This window comes from Myzus persicae, unplaced genomic scaffold (assembly GCF_001856785.1).
Source record: "Myzus persicae strain clone G006 unplaced genomic scaffold, MPER_G0061.0, whole genome shotgun sequence".
Classification (NCBI taxonomy): domain Eukaryota; kingdom Metazoa; phylum Arthropoda; class Insecta; order Hemiptera; family Aphididae; genus Myzus; species Myzus persicae.
The window spans coordinates 119,426-140,728 of NW_019103960.1; the positions used below are offsets into that span (position 1 = coordinate 119,426).

At 28.4% G+C, this 21,303-nt stretch overlaps 1 protein-coding gene across 9 annotated transcripts in view; it reads left to right on the forward strand.

Annotated features, from left to right (window-relative positions):
- The window catches only part of LOC111036945 (trehalase), a 104,270-nt gene that overhangs the window by 65,746 nt on the left and 17,221 nt on the right, over positions 1-21,303 (forward strand). For 6 of the 9 annotated variants that reach the window (XM_022319260.1, XM_022319259.1, XM_022319264.1 and 3 more), the window contains 4 exons: positions 9,195-9,308; positions 16,097-16,879; positions 17,162-17,295; positions 20,353-20,906. In XM_022319260.1, coding sequence (XP_022174952.1) covers positions 9,195-9,308; positions 16,097-16,879; positions 17,162-17,295; positions 20,353-20,906 — 1,585 coding nt within the window. Of the gene's footprint in view, positions 1-7,966; positions 8,092-8,408; positions 9,072-9,194; positions 9,748-16,096; positions 16,880-17,161; positions 17,296-20,352; positions 20,907-21,303 lie in introns of those variants that run through there. The other 3 variants (XM_022319261.1, XM_022319263.1, XM_022319265.1) reach the window with 3 other exon arrangements.

Consider the following 21,303-nt stretch of genomic DNA (forward strand, 5'->3'; position numbering starts at 1 on the left):
TTTCTCAAGTTTAAGTAATCTTAATAATATTATTATGAGTGTGTGGATAATAGAAAAATGTATCCACTTGGTAAGGAACTAAGTAAAATTATATTTCTATTCATATATTTTAAGTTGAAAGCGTTTTAGATGTCTTGAATGTATTCATGTATTCAGTAGTTCGATCTTATCGAAAATAAAATGACAAAAAAATTACTGTTATATATCTATATAACAGTTATTTTTTATATGGCCGCTAACGGATGTTCCACTATATGATAATATGACTTAATATGAAATGAATGTACGATATACAATATAACGTCAAACTATTTCGTAAAAGTTCCATCTCAATATTGACTAATTTTCAGGCGACGAAAAGTCGTCAAACTAATTTGTAAAAATACCTCACTCTAAAAATGTAAGTAATAATTATAAATAACACAAAATAAATAATAACATAATTATTATTGATAATAACTTATAAGAATATTTATTTATTATCACAATTGAGATGTGACTTTTTCTTTATTAAAGTATCAGGTGTGGAGATGAGACATTTTACCTGTAAGTTTATCAGTATTTTCGTGGAAGAATAAATTAATATTTTTGAGTTTGAATGCTTTTAAACGATGTGTTGTCGTTTATAATATTTTCAAATATACATTTAAAAAAAATGCATTTTTGGAGTTAAAATTTTTACGAATTAGTCTAACAAATTATTGTCGGTTGTATTTATCCTGATCAGACATTGTTTAAAATTATTTTGTATTATTATTTAGAATTTTGTTTTTACTTTCCGTGTTAATTGAAAAAATTAAATATGTGTAGGCATGATTTAAAAAATAAATTTAAATTTTAGTTTTTAGTTAAATAATTCAGAATAGTTATATTTAAAGAAGATCATGCCTTAAAATTTGCCTCAAATGTTTAAAAAAACAAGCAATAATAATAAAAATTGGCCATCCCATGTGATGGTTTTGACTTTTGAGGCAGTTATAGCCAGCCCCATTGGAATTTGGATAATAGATTCCTTTAATCTCACCTTTAATAATATGTAAGTATTAAAAATAATAATTTATGGCAATTATAAACGGTAAATATAAATAAAATCTTAAAATATAACAATGATAAAATGTAAGAACGCTTTCAAACAAGAGGAAAGAAAATATTTTGTTGTTGTCAAAACCACTTCTGATCAATCTAAGAGAATGATAAATAAATAATAAATCTAAGGGAATGATACATCCTGTATATCATTACCTATATATTTAAAGTATGTATATCATAACTGTCGGTTATTATTTATTTCGATGACGTGATTATAATGATATAATTATACATCGATTTATATAATTATAAAGATGATACAATCATGGTTAATTGTGTTTTATCACTTATAACTTATAAGATTTTGTCGTATAAAAACTAAAAATTTTGCACAAATGTACAATGTATTTATACTTCAAGTATATGTTTATCTAATCTATAGTTACAGATGTAAAAGAAAACATTTGTATTTATTACATTATGCTAAATTGTAATTAAAATAACAATTACCTATAACATTTGTCTACGTTATTGTTATCACGATTCATGACTAAATACGAAAATATGTCAACCAGATAACACTGCAAATGAAGACTTCAAATAGAGGCTAAAATATAGAACGCTATAATTATAATTGACATTATCCAGCTGATATCGTTTTTTCCTTGCCCTAGGAACATACGCAACGATAGAAAAATTAAACTTAACTGACATGCTTGTTTATTTAATCATGATTGTTATTAAATGATATTTTTTAAATTTTTGTATCATAAAATATTACTATTTGCTGAAAACAATAATTCTTAGAACTTTGTATATATTATAAATATATAGTTACAGGCTAACGCTTAAATGACGTAAGTTAGGATTCATTTAGATTTAAAATACTTTAAATAAGATCGGAAGTCTTTTAACTTTGGCAACATATTGTCTTGTTTTTGAAAACACTTGTTTTAAAAAAAAAATTGGCATAGGTATCTATTATTCGACTAGTATATTAGCATTATATATATACCTACTAGAGAGCGAAATTTAAAATTGTTTTAGCCAAATGTTAAATAGAATTTGAAATGCATTTAACGAGTTACAATTATCCATGTTACGTATATGTTTTCTTAACTATTGTACTATTGTAATGATAACTGCTGTTATTCTGTCAGTGGTATTATGAATTATGTTTTTTTTAAATGTATTGGCGATTTCCATTATTTAGGAAGTAACGAAAGACAAGTGCACACCGCCCTTCAGGGTCATCGGTCAAGTATTTTATAACGATCCGTGCCAATTGCTTCTCGTTGACCTCACCACATCTTTTAGCCTGATTATCTTCTATTGGTTTTTATCGTTCAATGGACTCTGACAATATACAATACCTAATACCTATGTTCACGTTATTTTTACTATTTTATTAATGCTGTATACTATACTGTACAGTAGATACATGATACATATATTATATGAACGTGTATAATTATTTCATTGTTAAAATTATTTTAAAAAGTATTTTTCAGAATAGGTATTATGTTTCATTGACGTTTATTTAAATGTAGGTTTATTATGATATTAAATGCAACAAAAAGATGAATGAAAAAAAAATTGTTACTTTTCTCATTAAATACGAACGGTGGAACGCTTGAATGATTCTCGCCTCATCTTCGATTATCGATTTTCATTTTTCATTCAACTTCTGGCTTTAAAAAGGAATATACATTTTTTATGGCATAAGTGATACATATTATATAGAATTTCCATGATATTATATGTCCATTTTTTTTAACAGTTTTCATTGTGTTAGGAATATAAATTGCTTCCTGGTTTATGCTACTGCTTAAAGGTTTAAGAACTCCACTTAAGAATCATCTGTATATCAATGCTGTACATTTTTGGGAATAGGTAGACCAATACATTATTGTTAACAAATCTTAGGAAAACCATAAAATATTGATTCGTTTTCACTTTCGAAAACTTGATTATTGTTTCTTATTTTTCTTAACGATAATCACAATCTAATAATATGACAATAGCCATTTTTATAATAATGAATTTAATTTAAAATATTTATAAAAAATGCCTTTTAAACTGTAATTAAACTGTTTTTATAGATAAATTACCATTTTTCGATTAAACAAATTGTGCTTCTAAATATATTCATTATTTCATCTCGTATCGCTGTAATGAAGTTGCAAGCTATTATAATTCTTACTTTCTACACCAGGCTTTCTCCCCCATGTTTTCGCACAGAGTATATACATCTCCATTATTCTTCACATACTTCTGGATAACCATTAGTCGAATAAAAGTTTTTATTCCTTTGTAATTTATGTACAATTAGTAAACGCATATTACGAATAATCATTTATTATTAACATTAAATTATACTTATTGAGTATTTGACGATATTGATTTATTTTTAGTTATTATAAATTAAAATTATTGTTATAAATTAAATAATAACTGGTAAATTAAACGTAAAAAATATCCCACATTTGCGTTTTATACGTAATTTATATAAACTCAATATACTTTTAAGTATTTTTTATATTCATAAGTACAAACAACCAACAGGTTATAACATACCTGTTTTTTAATAGCTTTACATAATATGTTTAATGTATATACAACTATAATGCCAATCTTGGTTTGTTTTAAATAAATAATAAAATAAATCGAAACAATATAAATCCTACAACTTAATTAGTTGTTAATATATTTAATGTAAAACACTAAAGTTAAATTGATTTTAAAGTCATGTTCTTTAATTATTTGTGTACAATTATACTATAATATTATCTCTAATAAATACAATTTCTTAGTAGATCAACAACGAATTCCACTATTCAATATGTCTTTTTAAATATTGTGTATTCAATGGATCAGCCATACAGTAATTTATTATATTAATTGTTATTTTTTATAATGTGTGATTTCTAACAATAAGAAATAGGTAGGTATTGTATAATATAAGAGTATAAGACATAGAAAAGTGTGATTGAATATTAGAATAAAAACAGATTTATTATTATTTCTATTTTTTTAATCGTACATGAACACGAGCATTAAAATCAACTTAATCTTTAAATAATCAAAAATACCAATAATATTTATTGCATTTTATGTTTCTTATCTGAACTGACTATATAATAATAGTAATTTATTTACTCAGTTTTAATAATTACTTAATTATTTCAATTATTAAGTCACGATTCGTTTTTAACTAAAATTACAAAAATTACATGAGTAAATAATACAAGTTTTGTAACATTGAATTTATCAAGTAATTTGCTAGATGATTTTTTTCAAATTAAATAATTAAATAATTTTTAATGAGTCTTGCCATTTAAGTTTTGTGATATGGTTTTATTTTGATCATCCTGAATAATAAATCATCTTTTAGAAAAAATATTTCTTTGTGTAATATAAAATTATATATTTTTTTTTATTGCCTAGCACCTATACTATTACATTTTATTTATATACTAGATTACTGTAAAATCGTAATCAATAGTTTCTCTTATACAAATCGCATTGTTAAAAAGTGTAAACTGTTTTTAAGGTACATTTTTTCTGGTATATTTACTCGGTACAATTATGTTGATAAATCTAATTTGATTCTAATTTACCGAGTTAACATGTATGTTTTAAAATTAACTTACACGAAATATTTTATTATAAATAATGTATGTTTACTATAGGTACCTAAGAATCTAACCTGGTTTTTATGAGTTGTACCGAAAGTGACGTCACTCTTAATTTATGCTTTCGGATTTAAAATTATTTATATGTATATTACTCTACGGTAAACGAAATTGCTTTTATTATTTTCTATTAGCCTTGGTAATATTTCCTTTAGGCCTCTAAGACTGCAAAAATATCAAGGTCTAGTTGGTTAAATACTCATGTTTTTTTAATCTCGTGTTTTGAAATTATACGTATGCTTAATTTACAAATTCGAATAATACAGCGAGATTAAATCATTGTACATTTTTTTGCATCATTTTTGTTATGATATTTATTTATTAAATAGCTCGAAGTATAATTTAAATCTGAAGTGACCAAAAATTAACCTTAATTATCAACAAATTATTATTATTATACTAATTAACTTATTTTAATTTACACTGTTTCCACCAAATGCAACAAATAAATTACACGGCACAATATTTATTAATAAAAGTAAGTATCTATGGTAACATCGTAATTATAATTATTACCAAATCTTTTTTGCCAAATTGTATTGGAAAAAAAAGGTTATTATCACATGATTATTAATTATACTGTTCACAGGTATAACATATACATTTTAGGGAAACACTATGAAAACAGTTCTTCTTTCGTTGTCTGTTAAACGAAATAAAGGTATAACTACTAATACATCGACAATTAAACAGTACATATTTTTTGTCTCAGTAAATATTTTTTTTATCATTGCTATTTATATATTTTTACTGTATAGTAAAATACTAAAAAACTTTCATAACATTATAGGTCAAACGACGGTACAGTTAAAAATTAATAAAGTGATGAAATTCGAATAATTCTTAACATTTTTATGTATCAATAATAAATATTAACAAAATAAAAATAAAAACATTCACAACATTTTAGTAGTGAAAAGTCAAAATTCATATTTAAAAATTTTCATTGGAAAATAATTCTATTGGTATTGCTTTTAAAAATATATGTATGTTTTTTGTTTAATATATTTGTATTTATATAAATAGTTATATTTAAAAACATAGGACATGTGACATGATGTAAATATCATTGGTTTTGATATTCCGTCTTAACGGTTTTGTTTTTCACTATTACCAATTCGATTTTTAAGCATTAGGTATGTTTTAAATGACATGGATGTATGATAATTTGTATTACTTTTATAGTTCGTAAATGCATAAATATTAAATATTTTCTAAGCTAGGTGTATATACAATTCTCATCAACTAAACTTGACTAAAACATAACATCGGTGGCTCTTATTTCAAGTCACCGGCCGAATAAAAAAAATTAATTATATGTACCGATATAAGTATGTACTTCCAGTGATGTTGATGTTTAAATAGTTGGAAGTCTTATTATAAAGAACCTAATAAGATGTACCTACCAGATGTAATATGAGGCTTAATAGTTATTAATTATTATAAACATCGAATTATTTGTTATTTTCATTTACTTCTTTCGTTGATTTTCTATTTAATGGTTTTCAGTTAAATAGTTTTAATATGTAAATATTTTCCAAATAATTATTTAAAACACCCGGCATCCTGTATAAGAAGTCTACGAAGTATATCTTTGAGTTAAAATGAACTGATTAATTGAATTTTACACAATAAATATAATGAACAATGAGACATACTGAATTATTATGATAGGTATAGTTGTCAAATATATGCATTTTAGTGTTTCTTAAAAAAAAAATTGTTTTTATTAATTGGAGAAAATGCAGTTTAAATTTCTTAGATTTTATCCTTGGACCATTGATTTTTAATTTATCTGAGGTTAATTCAAAGCAATTATTTGTAGGCCATATTCTAAAAACCTCAAAATATGTTTCAAGTATGCACGGCGTGTAAGAAACTCATGGCTATGTCATATTTTACGGTACACTAATTGATAAATTGTAACTTAGAAAATATAATTTTTAAGTGGAATTATTAATCAACGTATGAATAAAGCAAAATAGATTTTCTAATTTTTATTGGTTGTAATTATATTGTACTTCATGATTTCGTGGAACTTATTATACTATTTACCTAAATAAATCTGATGAGTAAATCATTGTTCTTATAGTTAATACAAATTATCAAATTCTAAGTGTAACTTGTTGGCTATTGGTTTGAGTATTGCGAATTTCATTAGATTTAATCATAAATATGGATGATATATATATGTAGACGTGACCGAATTTCATCATGTGTATATGGTGCAACTGATATATTTTCTAGTATCTTCTGATCCTATCCATGGGTATGTGTCTCAAACGTTTTTGTATGCACAGACACTAATAGGCGGATTACTTAAATAAATATATCTGCAGGCTACAACTTAGATACTTACATAAAAAAGTAATAACATCGAAGTACCTATATTTTAATTTTTTAAATTTAAATATTTTCATTTACCTACGTCAATGTAAAAATGTGTTGTATGCCACTTGTATCATAAAATAAAATTATTTTCATATAAGAATTTTACGATTTACTCGAATAAAATAGGTTGAATTAATGGATATTGGATAATACACGATTTCGTGAAATCGCGAACTCTGGGTTTTACTGTTTCTAATAAATCGAACGATTACCATTAACTATAATACTTATCCATTAGGTTTCTGTTGGAATTTCCATTTAATAGCGTGAAATCGAGTAATATATTGTTAATGATACAATCATAATACTGCACAGACGTTTTGAAGAGTCTTGAGAAACCCTCTCACATTTGTTATGAGGTCGAGAAACTATTTTGTAGCAATTTTTATCCTGAAAAAAATACCACAAATAATTTATAATAATCACTACTATGATACAATTTGAACGTTTTAAAACCTACAAATTTTTCCGGAACTGGGGTTCACATAGAATCCAAATTATTGTTCATGTTCTGTTATGTATTATAATATATAAATATTAAAGAAAAAAAATGACGACTGGTAATAAGTAAATAATCATAATAGTTTATTGTAGTCTGTCGCTGGCAATAAAATATAAAATGTACATAGATAAATGAATAATAATTAGTAAATCGACTGAATAAAGGTTATCTAGGGCCTTGGCAATCGAGATAATATGGCTATTAACTTATAGCAGTCTTATAATTTTGACATTTTCCGCACATACGATTCCGTCGACTTTGCAATAGTTAGTCGTCCGGTTGCGCCGAAGTAATCGTCGTGGTCTGTGGCGTTTCGGATCCGATTGTACGTGTGTGTAATATGTGTATCTCTTATTATATTATACCTACCTATGTATTATATAATCTGTGATATTATAATATTATATTTTAACGTATGTAACGTACAGCTCTCGCATTTTCTAGTATGATATCAATGTTATCTGCACATCGCTGGTAAGTCGTAATTTTTGACAAGGCAATATGACCAATATACTATACTGACCGTATTAAAATATAATAAACAACAATTTATAATTTAATTATAATCGCACATTGCAGAAAAGTGTACCGCGTGCGTGCGAGTGAGTGAGTGTCGAGTGTGTTGCGTGCGCGAGCGTGTGTTTTTGCGTGTGTGCGCGCGCGATTACAATCTCCCTCTAATTTATGCAATGGCAATAATAATTCGCGACGTTGGCGGCGGTGGTAGGGATATTTAGTGAACCAAGGCAGAACGGCGCGGCGGCGGCGGCGACGGCGGTGGCGGTGGACTCGGCTGTCAGTGCCGATTCTGTGGAGTGTCTGCGCCAACCGAAAAAAAGCACAGGTCCACACACGCAGACAAGAAACACGAATTATAAAAAAAAAATTCAATAAAATCATACACACACGAACGAAAATATTTTTTGCGAGTGTGTCGTCGAGTAGTTGACGACGACGACGACGACGGCGACGACTAGCCACTACGCAACATCACATTACTGCGACGACGACGACGACGACGACGACGCCGAGATCGTGTCCCTGTGCGCGCGGGTGTCTGAAAATTGAATAATAATAATTTAAATTATTGTTATTTATTTTTTTATTCTCCGCTTGTGTGTGATTTCTGTGCGTGTTTCCGAAGTGTGGTGTCGTGTGCGTACGTTGTTTCTCAACTCGTTTCGGTGGCCGCGGACGACCGCAGCAGACGGACGCACGAATATCGAGAATTTTTGATAATATTGTCATTTCATTGTATTTAATTTTATAATTTATTTTTTGTTTTTTGAAATACATACGCGCGTTTATGTGTATATTTATAAATAAACACATATATTTTTATACCACGTATGAGTTCATCGTATACATAGAGTAAATTCGTCGTGTACATATCAAGTCACGATCGGACGAAAAAATAGCATACCGTAGAGAAGATATCCCAACTATATACAATAGTACTGTTTATATTATTACTTTTAAATAATATTTTTTTTTACTCATATGTGTATAGTAGTATACATGATTATATTTTGTTTTAATACACCCGTCCAATGTAAAACTCTCCGCTCTGTTTCCAGGACCCGAATACAGCCACTGAGTCACCGGCGCGTTAGCAAACTGAAGACACTAGTCAACACTACTGGAACGCTAGGTGGCAAATCAGCAGCAGCGTCAAAGATTGTTACAAGGAAGTAAGCTCTCGACAAAACACACACATTTTCATCCCCGTTGGTTTCAAGAATCTAACTATAACTTATCGAGGCCAAAAATTTATATTTTAATTTATTATAAAATAAAATAATGATAAGTAATAATAATTTATAAAAATTACAAGTCGTCGTTTTGCTGGGAAAATAAGCTTGATCTGTGATAGTGTTATTTTTTATTTAAATATTGTTTTTAAGTATCATTATTATTGCGATCACAAATAGTTTTCGTTTTTATCGTTTTTATTTTATTTTTTATTTCGCTTCATAAAGTTATTGAGAAAACAACTAATAAAATGCCTCAAAGTGCGGGCGTACTTACAAATTCTGTTATGATAACTTTAATCCTACTGATCAGTTCCTTGTGTGGATGTTGGAGTACTGATGCGGATCAACATGTTGCTTCGTCTCCCACATGTGACAGGTAAGATAGGTCTCAAATTGAATTTTTATTATCTCCCATTAACTGCATCCATTTGGTAGAGATGATTTTAATATTATTGCTTTAATTAGTGTACATATAGTGTAAATTGCTAACATATTAAACTAAAAAAATATGATACCAAATTATCTCTTAGCTTGACTGTAATATTCTAAAAAAAAAACTCGCCGTATATAAATTTGGAGGATAATAATGTTGATTGGCCTTCCTTGCGCGAGTTATTTAAAATTCCATACCTCGTTTGAGCTCCTTTATTTCACTACCGTTATAGATTGATAAAAATAATTTTGTAGTTAAAAGTTCCAAATCCTAAAATAATCATCCTAGATTCAAAAATATCCACACGAGTTTTTTACGGTTACAAAATTTATGAAAGTAAAACAACATATTGTAGGACATATAGGTATACTAGTCGCAAATAACAATCGTAACTAAAATTCGTAAATTTAGAAGAATTATAAAAATATGCAACAATTTCCATTTTATCAATCTCAATTTATTTTCTACGTAATGTCTGTATACCTATATCTGTCAATATAGTCTGATTTGCATATCATACATTTTCTTCGTAATTCTTTGATATCTGGCGTATCATTGCTTATTTTTATTTTAAGATTATATTTTTATACCTAGGTATATAACAGGTAAACGCCATATTGCATAATTTCTTTCTTTTTTTTTTTTTGATTAGGATAAAAACAATATTATATTAGTAATAGTGGTCGACAAAAAAAAAATTCCAGCCAATCTCACCGAATAAATTTTATATACCTATAACCAACGAGTTGGCCTGTTTACCCCCTCCGGGACATCCCGGGACGCCCTGTCTGGTAACTTTAAGTTGTTTTTTTTTTTTACTTCTCCTTTCTAGGCGATCTCTGCTGATACATTATAACTTGTTTAATACGAACCAGCTCCCGCATTGAATTAAAATATTAATTCAAGGTTTGTGTATGATATTTATCTTGGCCGTCGCTACTTTTTAGTGTAATAACCATTGAAATTTCAACTCGAAAATTATACATAAACGTATTGCAAACACGTTCTCAGAGAATTCAATACAATGTGGTCGTTTTTTTATACTTATGCACGGTTTTGAGAAGATAATTAAATTTTTTTTCTTCAAAGAATTCCCAATACTTTTTGGTGGTACCTATAATATACCTATTTTAAGATGAATTCGTACTTAATCTGCTTTCCTTGTTGTCAAATCACGTACGTAGAACTCGTTTTACTCCTGACGTCACCACATAATGTACAAAGCTTGACAATATATTCTCTAAAATTAATCTCATGTCAGTAAAATGTAGAGTAATTATTACTCCGTGTTTTGTTTCGTAGTTTCTATTTTTGCCATTATTGTGTGAACCAAGTTTTTATTTCTTTAGTTATAATGTGAACTATTTTTACATTATTAGTTCTGTTCATATTATGTATTATAATTATCTCCAAGCCTTACATAACATAAATTGTACTATTTCCACCAAAATCTTACCAGATAACGCATAAATAATGAAAAACAATATTCTGTTATCTTATTTTAACAATATCGGTAAAAAATTCATCATGATTTTAGTCATCTCCCATATCGACATACCTCAAACTTATGCTAATAGTGCTTGATAAAAATTATTTATAAAAAAATTGGTTAGATGAGGTCGAAGCACTCGAAGCTTGCACATAGTTTTGGTGGATTTTTAAAAGTTTGATCCCACTGGGTAAGTGGTGTACTTGTTGAGTGATACTTATCGATTCATCGAATGTTAATCGTAACAAGCAAACTAAATTTTTAAAAGTTTTATTGAAGAATTTTGTGATAAAATTACTTATTTCTTTTACGAGATTGTTCAGTTTTTGTGGCGTGATTTCAGGTCCCATCTATTTATACCGTTTTGCTTTTTTTCCTATACTCGTGTTCACAAATAATTTGGCAAGATTACAAAGATTTACCCTAGTGTCGGTAGATTTTTCTCTCAATCTTATGTCATTCAAACTTTCCGCGCCCCGCTACATTGAAAAAAATCCACAAAATCCTGTTCATTTGTGGTCCCTATTTATACGATAACAATAATGTGCTCTTGATTATTATCAGAAAATACTAAATAGCAACAATAAAAAATAGTAATAAAAAATGACCATTTACTTCACAGTTTATGTTCTGCAGTTTCCATGTAAGAATTCTCGAATTTCGGGGTCTTGGACGTGCGACAAAATAAGAAAGCATATATCAGAGTAGAAGTGCGTAAGCTGAAACAAAAATATTTATTATTACGCCAGTCATCCATACGTGTGGTATTTATCAATACAATGATATGGCTTTATGGATAATAATAATTTTTACCTTTTCTCTCTCTCCATCATTCTCTAAATTCAATTTAATGCCGGTGAATAGTCGCACAGCGTAGTACTATTTGAAAGTGAATTGTGTAGGTCAAATTATTCGAAATCGGTTCCATTGATTAGTGTTTGGTCTATTAGTTCCAGCGATCATAATAAGTTACGTTTATGACTGGCTTATTATTTGCCATTTGGTAGGTACTATTAATCGTAGAATACAAATTCTACTTCACTACCTATGGCTATATTATTATGTACATTATTTACCTGCGCGTGCCAGCGAATCGTTTTAAAATCTGCACACGGTTATCGTTCGATATACCTAGTATATTTACATGGGTACACATTACATATTATTATTGTTATTATCATCAACACGCCTATGTTATAATAACAATAATTGTCATTGGATTCACGGTGCGTTCTTCCAGAATATAATAGTACGTAATATACCTATATATATATTTCAATCTCTGGCGTTTGTTATTTTACGTTATTTTCGTTTCACGGACCTAGGATGTAGGTCATGAAAAAAAAAACATAATAATAATTGCGTGTGTACACATTATATTCCTATGTACTGTTATTTATTATTCGTACCTGTGTCTGTATGTGTTTCGTCTTGTGGCGCGCGCGACATAGGTAGTGTCTAACGAAATAGCTGTGTAAGCTGTATATTGGCAACCCGTCAATTACTCTGTGTGTGTGTGTGCATATGATAGAGAAAGACAGAGAGACCAGAGTTACATATGGCTGCTCGCCGCCGCCGCCGTCGTCGATGGGCAACTGTGTTCTAATCGGTGTCAATGTCAATCAAATCCGTTTTTTTTACCTGTTCTTCAGTTATCGTGTCTATGCACTAGTGGAAATATAATGAGAAATAGAAAAATCATTTTAAAACATTTCCGAATCGGTACAATACATATAATTATATAATATAAACAATCCATTTCGTAGAAAGAGTCACCACCGTATGCTATGGAGTAAACGCATCGCGAGTGCCTACTATTATAATATAACACATAACATAATATGTACGCATACAATATACAAAGTTGCTATGTGGTAAATTATAAAATCGTTACAATGCTTAAACTGCACAAATTGCTTTATTGGTTACTCGTGCACACTCATAGTCGTTTATATTTCAATAGTATATATTATTATTACGTCATTACCATCCCCATCGCGAGCGTGACGTGACCTTATGTACATCCTTTACTCATAACCCGTGTAGCAGACGAACCATATTATTATGTAATAGCACACCTAATGCCAATTTGTTGTTGTTAGTTTTTTCTTATTATTATTATTATTATTATTATTTTATTAACAGCGTGTATATTATAACATCACAAGAGTGTCTCTAAAGTATATTCAGCGGACTGAGCGGTACGAGATGAGAAGTACATAATGTATAGGTGCTAATTTGGAGAGTGCATTTTGTATTATACTTATAAGTAGTACAGTTATCGTTAGGTACCTAAATTAAGGTCATATTATTTCCAAAACTAATTTCTTATAATTTTTGGCAGTTGATATCAAAATTGTACAATATACCGAGATCGACCATTCCATTTATATGAGTAGGTATTATAAGAGTAGTAGTGACGTGTCAAGGTCACTCCAGACCCATGACTAGGAGATGTACGTAGAAAAATAAATTATGGGTTATATTTTCGTGGTTATTGAAAACTCATAATTATGACCAAGACAATAGAATAATTATTATATAAATCTATGGTCTAATTGATCATTAGCTTTCTTATTTGTCTGAAAAATTGGAATAAATCATATATCACTCACTTAGTATTGTGAGCAAAAGTACGATCATTAAGAAAAGAAAAAAATTGTTACGCTGTTTGATATGAATACATTTTTTTCAGTTATGCATAGATATTCAACTAAAATATTATTTTTAGAATAAAGTAATTTTTATCTATCTTTATACTTTATAGTTCACAATCGTTTTTCATGATAATGAATCCTAACGATGTTCGAATTTATTATTTCATTATTATAATTATACACATGAAAATTATTGTAATTTTTCAACTATTAACCTAGCCCTCTATAGTTTTAATAAAAATAACATTCTTTAATTTGTATTCAGTTAAATAATTCTTGATAGTTTATTTTCGGCGTTACTTTATTGTACTTACTTATTCTGGCCATTCGTATTTTTTCATATTGCAGCGTACTACGAGTACATACCCTTCTAATTTTTCTTAATGATATAAATCATTAAGTACGTAGTTATGAAAACTGTTAATACATTCTTACGTTAATTTAGTCCGATCCAAAAATTTTCTCATGGCATAGATATTTTGATTGAAATTGAATGGACATATCTGATAATATAGTTTTTTGGCAAGGCGTTGCTAATTTGCCCCTCCAGTCACTACAATATTGCCTTTTACTCTAAATGATGTAACAAACTTTATTATGTTGTTTTTATGTATATGCGCTTTCATTATAAATATTTAAAAAATAAATCACTTAAAAGATTTGATCAAGATTGTAAATATATATTATTTTGCATGCTATTTATTTTATTTTATTAAAGCTAATCTGAATTAGTAAACTATTATTTAAAACTGAATTACAGATCTGATTATATGATTTATGTATGGATTATCCATTTAAATATTGTGTAATGAAATATTTATGTACGTCTTATTAAACATTAATTTCGATTATATGGTGGTACCAATCATAATAATGATAACAATTGTCGAGCTTTTTCACATAAAAGTGAGCGTAGACTTTATTTCTTTAATCGTTTGTATTTTAACTACATAAATAAAATGATAGGATTTTTTTTCCCCCAAACAGGTACTCTACCAAATAATGTATGGATTTTATAGTACACGTTATTTCGTTGGTATAATAAAAATTACTACTCATTACCTATAAATGTGTAGCCATGTAGACAAAAAAAAAAAATACTTTCTCATAACTTTTAGTTTTTACTTATTATATCTTATTTTATTCTAAATTATGATACAGAATATTTTACTGGAATTATGTCGAGTTTTGAACTATATTTACACTTTACTCAAACTTTCAAAGCATCAATGTAAAGACAAAATGTATGAAATGGTGAATAATAGTTATTATATTATTATAAATATATCCCACTATTATTTTGAATCCATTATTTCACATTTTAAAATATCAAGTACCTACTTATTGAAAAGTAATAAGCTTAAATGTATTAAAAATAATTAGACTACAGATACCTCGTACCTAGTTCAAAACTCGAAATAAGTTCTAAATGTATTGTGTTTAAAAAATCACATAGTATAACATTGTTTTTAACTAAAAGATTTCAGAATGAATTAAAATTAAAATACTGTGTATTAATTTGAAAAACGTATAAAAGAAAAGTATTCAGAGTTCTTAACTCATTAACTTAAATCATGATAAGAAAAATATTATTCCTACAACGAAATAAATGTACAACAATTATTAATGTTAGGTCGGTCGAAAACTCTTATATTTATTTACTCGATAGTACAGAACAAATTATAATTTATTGACTTCCTTTTTTGTTTAATCAAATAGTATTTTAACCATTTTTGTTTATCAAATATATTATATTTTTTGATAAAGTGTACCTTATTTTAAGTGGTTTCAGTTTATTCTTAATAATTCCTCTTACTTTTATGCAAGGACGTTGTTTACATTTTCACGCATTTCTCACTTGTCAAAACCATCTACTAAAATGAAAAGTGTGACGATACTTTCAATGACGCTTGTCCTTGTATTTATAGTTAATGATTGGTACCTACCTAACTTTAAAATCAAACTTCAAGAAGGATTATCTTCAAAAATTACACGTTTTTCTTATGGAATAAAAGTACTTAGTAGTTTGAAAAAGATCATTTAAATTTAGCTAGAGTAAATATTATTAAGATACGATGAATAGTAGACGATTAATTAAGAATATTTTAATTTCATTTTGTGTAAATTTAATACGTTTTTATTTCAGTAATATTTACTGTCATGGACCATTGCTGCATGCGATTCAAATGTCTAGCATATTCCCAGATTCGAAAACGTTTGTTGACATGAAAATGAAATATTCACCTAATGAGACTATGAACATATTCTTGGATATGATGAAAAGAACGGGACAAAGGCCATCAAAAATAGAACTGGAGATTTTCCTCAACGACACATTCGAAAAGGAAGGCAGTGAATTCGAAATTTGGGATCCCTCCGATTGGAAGCCAGAGCCAAAATTTCTTGGTGATATTAAGGACCCAAATTTCCAAGAATGGGCTAGAGGCTTACACTTGCTATGGAAACTTCTTGGTAAAAAAATCAAAGATGACGTACGTTTACATCCTGACCATTACTCAATTATCTATGTTCCGTATCCGGTAATTGTACCCGGTGGCCGATTCCGTGAATTTTACTATTGGGATTCTTATTGGATTATTAGAGGTCTGCTACTATCTGAGATGTATACTACCGTAAAAGGAATGCTCAGCAACTTTTTATCGATAATTAACACCTATGGTCATATTCCAAACGGGGGTAGAGTGTATTATGCCATGCGATCTCAGCCCCCCATGCTGGTACCAATGATGAAAAGTTACATCGAGGCTACAAATGACACGATTTTCCTTAAAGAAAATGTAGATATACTGGAAAAAGAATTCAGCTTTTGGATGTTAAATCATACAGTAGACATAGAAAAAGATGGAAAAGTATACACATTGGCCAGATATAAGGATTCGTCAACTGGTCCTAGGCCTGAATCATACAGGTAAATTTAGTTCTGAATTTCATAAAAGTTAACTCAAATTGAATTTATGTTTTTTTTAAATATTAATTGAGGCTACAGATTATTTCTGATTGAACTCTAGCAAGAAGGAATTAATAATTCTTGATTTTTATAATTTCAAATCTATTTCGTTTTTTCTGTAGCTATGTGAGCATCTTTGTATCACCTATTTGTATGCAAATTACAAATATTTACTTGGAGTTATTACCTATCGTACCTACATTTCAAATATTTATAATTAAATGATATTTTGTATTTTTACAGGGAAGATATCATGAGCGCACAAACACTGAAGACCGATAACGATAAAGAAAACTACTATTCTGAGCTAAAGGCCGCTGCGGAATCTGGGTGGGATTTTTCCAGTAGATGGTTTATACTAAATGGAACAAATAAAGGTAAATAACTGGCTAGTTTTTTATTTATAATTTACGTGATTATTTATACTTCCAACCACGCTTAAACCGTTCGTAGTGTATTGTGCTTTCCGTGTTTGCTTAAATATGGGTAGAAAAAATTACCTCGGTTACCTACTGTAATAGTAACAACGAAATTTACATTGAAGACAATGAAATAAAAGCGCCAAGTCATAGGTTTATTTTAAAACAATAGTTTTGGGCTCAGTGTACTGACTATCTGTACTTAGCACTACCGGATATTTTTTCTTGTGTAGCTCAAGGTTATATTATGTATATGGTTTTTCTTTTCTGATTATTTATTTACCATCATTAATATTTTTTCAAAGTAAATTTTTTTTATAAAATCATGACTTGGTCAACCATGACCTGTGGTCTCCATTAAGATTCATATCTAGGGACTTTTACTTTTATTAATTTATTACTATTAAATGTAGTATAGTTTTAATTTTTCTGTTATAATATATAATATAGGTTTCTATAGGAAATTTTTGTTCATATTTTGCCCTATAGAACCTATGCAACGTGTAGATACTACGCGTGTGCCGGAAATGTAGTAAATAACAATACATTATTATTTGCCTGTAGCATAAAATCTATTGTTTGAAAAATAAACGCTATATTATTAAATAATGGTTTAAATTTGAAAAAATCCCAGTTTTGTTTTGTTTTGTTTTGTTTTGACTTACCTGGTATGGTCATAATAACACTTAATAAACAAATTAACTTCCGAAAATTCCGAAAATTCCTGAAATCACTAGTAATTTATTACTCAGACAAATATATTTTGTCCACACAATGTAATTTAAATGAATAACTTGTGAAAAAAACCATAAAATGTGTTAAATACTTATACGATCATAATATTATTTCGTTATTTTTTTCGTAGAATTACAAATTCCACTTGAGCCTTCGTAGATTCTTAAACATATTACCTACTTAATTATTATTACATCATACATTTGATCCAATCCAGTTAACATAAAAAGCCTTAAGTTTGCATGTTATTTTAAATATAGTTGATTCTACTAAAATATTACTATTTCAACTGGAATACCTACAATCCAAATATTATAAATTAAAAATATTTACATGTTACATTTAAAATTTCAATACTTTTTATAGATATATACACACCTATTTATACTTATTAATTAGGTTTAACGATTGGAAAAATCGAGCATTGTAAATATAAATCTAAAACCAATTTTTTATTATACTTTTGGTACTCTGTATTAATGTATTATCGCTTATGGTATAAATTATATAAAACCTACATTATGTTATAAAAAACCTTGAACATTATGAATTTTGAAATAAAATATTTACTCTTCACGAAGAAGATAATATTTCATTTAACGCTTGATGTGTTAATGCTTTTCTTATTTTGTCAAAACGTATTATGGGAAGGAAATATAAATAAAAATGTTCTTAGGAAGTTCTTCAAGAATTTAGTTTATATTATTCCAAAAAATATTAAAATATCACCCATTTAATAAATAATAGAAATGATCATAAAGTCAAATATCATTCAATTTTAGATTCTGCGTATTGATTTTAATTACTTGTTGCGACTTTATTTATAGATAACAAATGTATAGGTAGGTACCTCACCTAATGCATTTAATTAATATTTAAATATTTGAAGTAAAATATTAACAATTCAATTAAAGACAATATGAACATACATGAGCTATAATGTTTATAAAGAAAAGATATTAATTATTATCACAACATACTTTACATGTAGGTATTTAGTTGTATTTCTAAATTATTTGGAGTATCCAGAAAATAATAGTGAATTATGTAAATTTATGAAGATAACAAATAAAGTTAAAATAAAAATGTATATAAAATAATTTTTAAAAATGTGTGCATCATAAAAAAGTAAAGCAAATAAAGTTTATAAATTGTCATGACCTTGAAAATGTACTTCTCTGTATACATGTTCAATTAAAGCTTGTATTGTTAGTCAACAATTAAATCAGGATTAGGTTCACGGTTAGCGGTTGCATTATTTTTATTAACGTAAGTATGTAGTATGTACCTACGTTTATTACATCTAATTTATTTGTGTTGCTACTATACTAAAATTGTATTCTTTTAGGACTGTTTTAAGTTATAACAAAATTGAAAGTATTGCTTAGTACAGAACTACATTTGAGTTATTATTTTATTAATATATCAATAAAATTAAGAACCACCATAGGTAATTACTTAAACATTTAAGTCTATAATGTGAGAATGTTATAGGTCATTTTTATAATAATTACCAGTTTACTTTAAACGATGTCTATTATTTTTCTCTTCTTATAGACGATTTCAACATAGTTTCATTAACTATTAAATTAGGTCTGATGTTTTTATACGAATTTGAGTTGGGTCTGTAAAGTAAATGCTTCTAAATCACTACTGCGCATGTTGCATGCTACATATATTAATGTATCGTGAATGAGACTAAAGAACTTTCAAAGCGATAATACATCACCATACGTATCCACATTATACTATATAAATAATATGTACCTAAAATGTATCATCACGTTAATTATTTTATTTTTGGCATAGATCCACTGATCAATAAACGTAAATACACTTTCTATTTTTTTTTTTTTTTGTTATTGTTAGAAACACGTCTTCGACAATTAATGTGAAACATGATTGTTTTTATTTTATTTTCAACTATCAAACTCTTAATTATAACTCGATCCCGCTTTTGATAGTACCTACGACGTTTCAATGAATAAAATACAATTCGAGAGTATTTTTGATTTTTATAATCCCCAGATCGATTTTAAATGATTTAATTGTATTACCTATTATTTTTATTTACTTAGCACGTCAAAAAGAAAAGTAATATTTAAATGCGATGGTGAAAAAATGTATTAAATACGTAAATTTAATAGACGTGTTTATCGAAATAACATCTGTGGGTTAGGGAAGTGAGTAAAAGCTGCACTTTATCGGATAATATTGTTGTAGGCCAGGGTGCGCGTAAAAACGTTGCGTGCAGTAACTAATGTCATTTTATGATTGCAGGAAACCTGACTAACCTGAAAACACAGTCCATCATTCCGGTGGATTTGAACGCTTTGGTGTATTGGAATGCTAAGATACTGAGTGATTTCTACCGGGAGCTGAATGTGTCTGACAAGGCATTGAAGTACGAAAACATCGCCAACAAATGGATAGAAGCAGTAACGGCGGTGTTGTGGCACGAGGAAGTAGGAGCGTGGCTGGACTATGACATGCTAAACGAAATCAAGCGTGATTACTTTTACCCAACCAACATATCACCGCTATGGACTGGCTGTTATGACCCAAAGAAGACCGATGACTTTGTATCCCGGACGCTTAAGTATTTGGAAAAGACACAAATAATGAACAACCTGGGGGGCATACCAACTACCCTGGAGCACTCCGGTGAACAATGGGACTACCCGAATGCGTGGCCCCCACTCCAGTACATAATGGTCATGTCACTGGACAGCTCAGGTGATAACTGGGCCCAAGACTTGGCATTCGAGATAGCTGAACGATGGATGAGGTCCAACTACAAAGCGTACAACGAGACCAACGCCATGTATGAAAAAGTAAGTCGTGGTTGGTTGTTTGATGGGAATAAAACAATTTATCTGGTTGACGGGATACTATATGCAGCGTAAAAATTATTATTTTCATTATTTAACTGTACATTTTATTAAAACCTTTTTGATTACGAATTGATCATTATCATTCACCACAATCATAATCATCATAAGGTTATAATTATTAAAAACGAATCTTTAGAGTAGCTATAAAAATGTCTATACGAGCACATAAATTAGTCTGGAAGTCGATTATTGAGAACGGTATAGGTAGTGGGTGATGGGTGTCACGTGAGACGTAGATGCAGTAATTTTTATTTCAATATACACACCACTGTGTCTGCAGACTTGTATATGCCCCTTCTATGAATTATATTTTCGTCAATTATTGGTATACTCATAA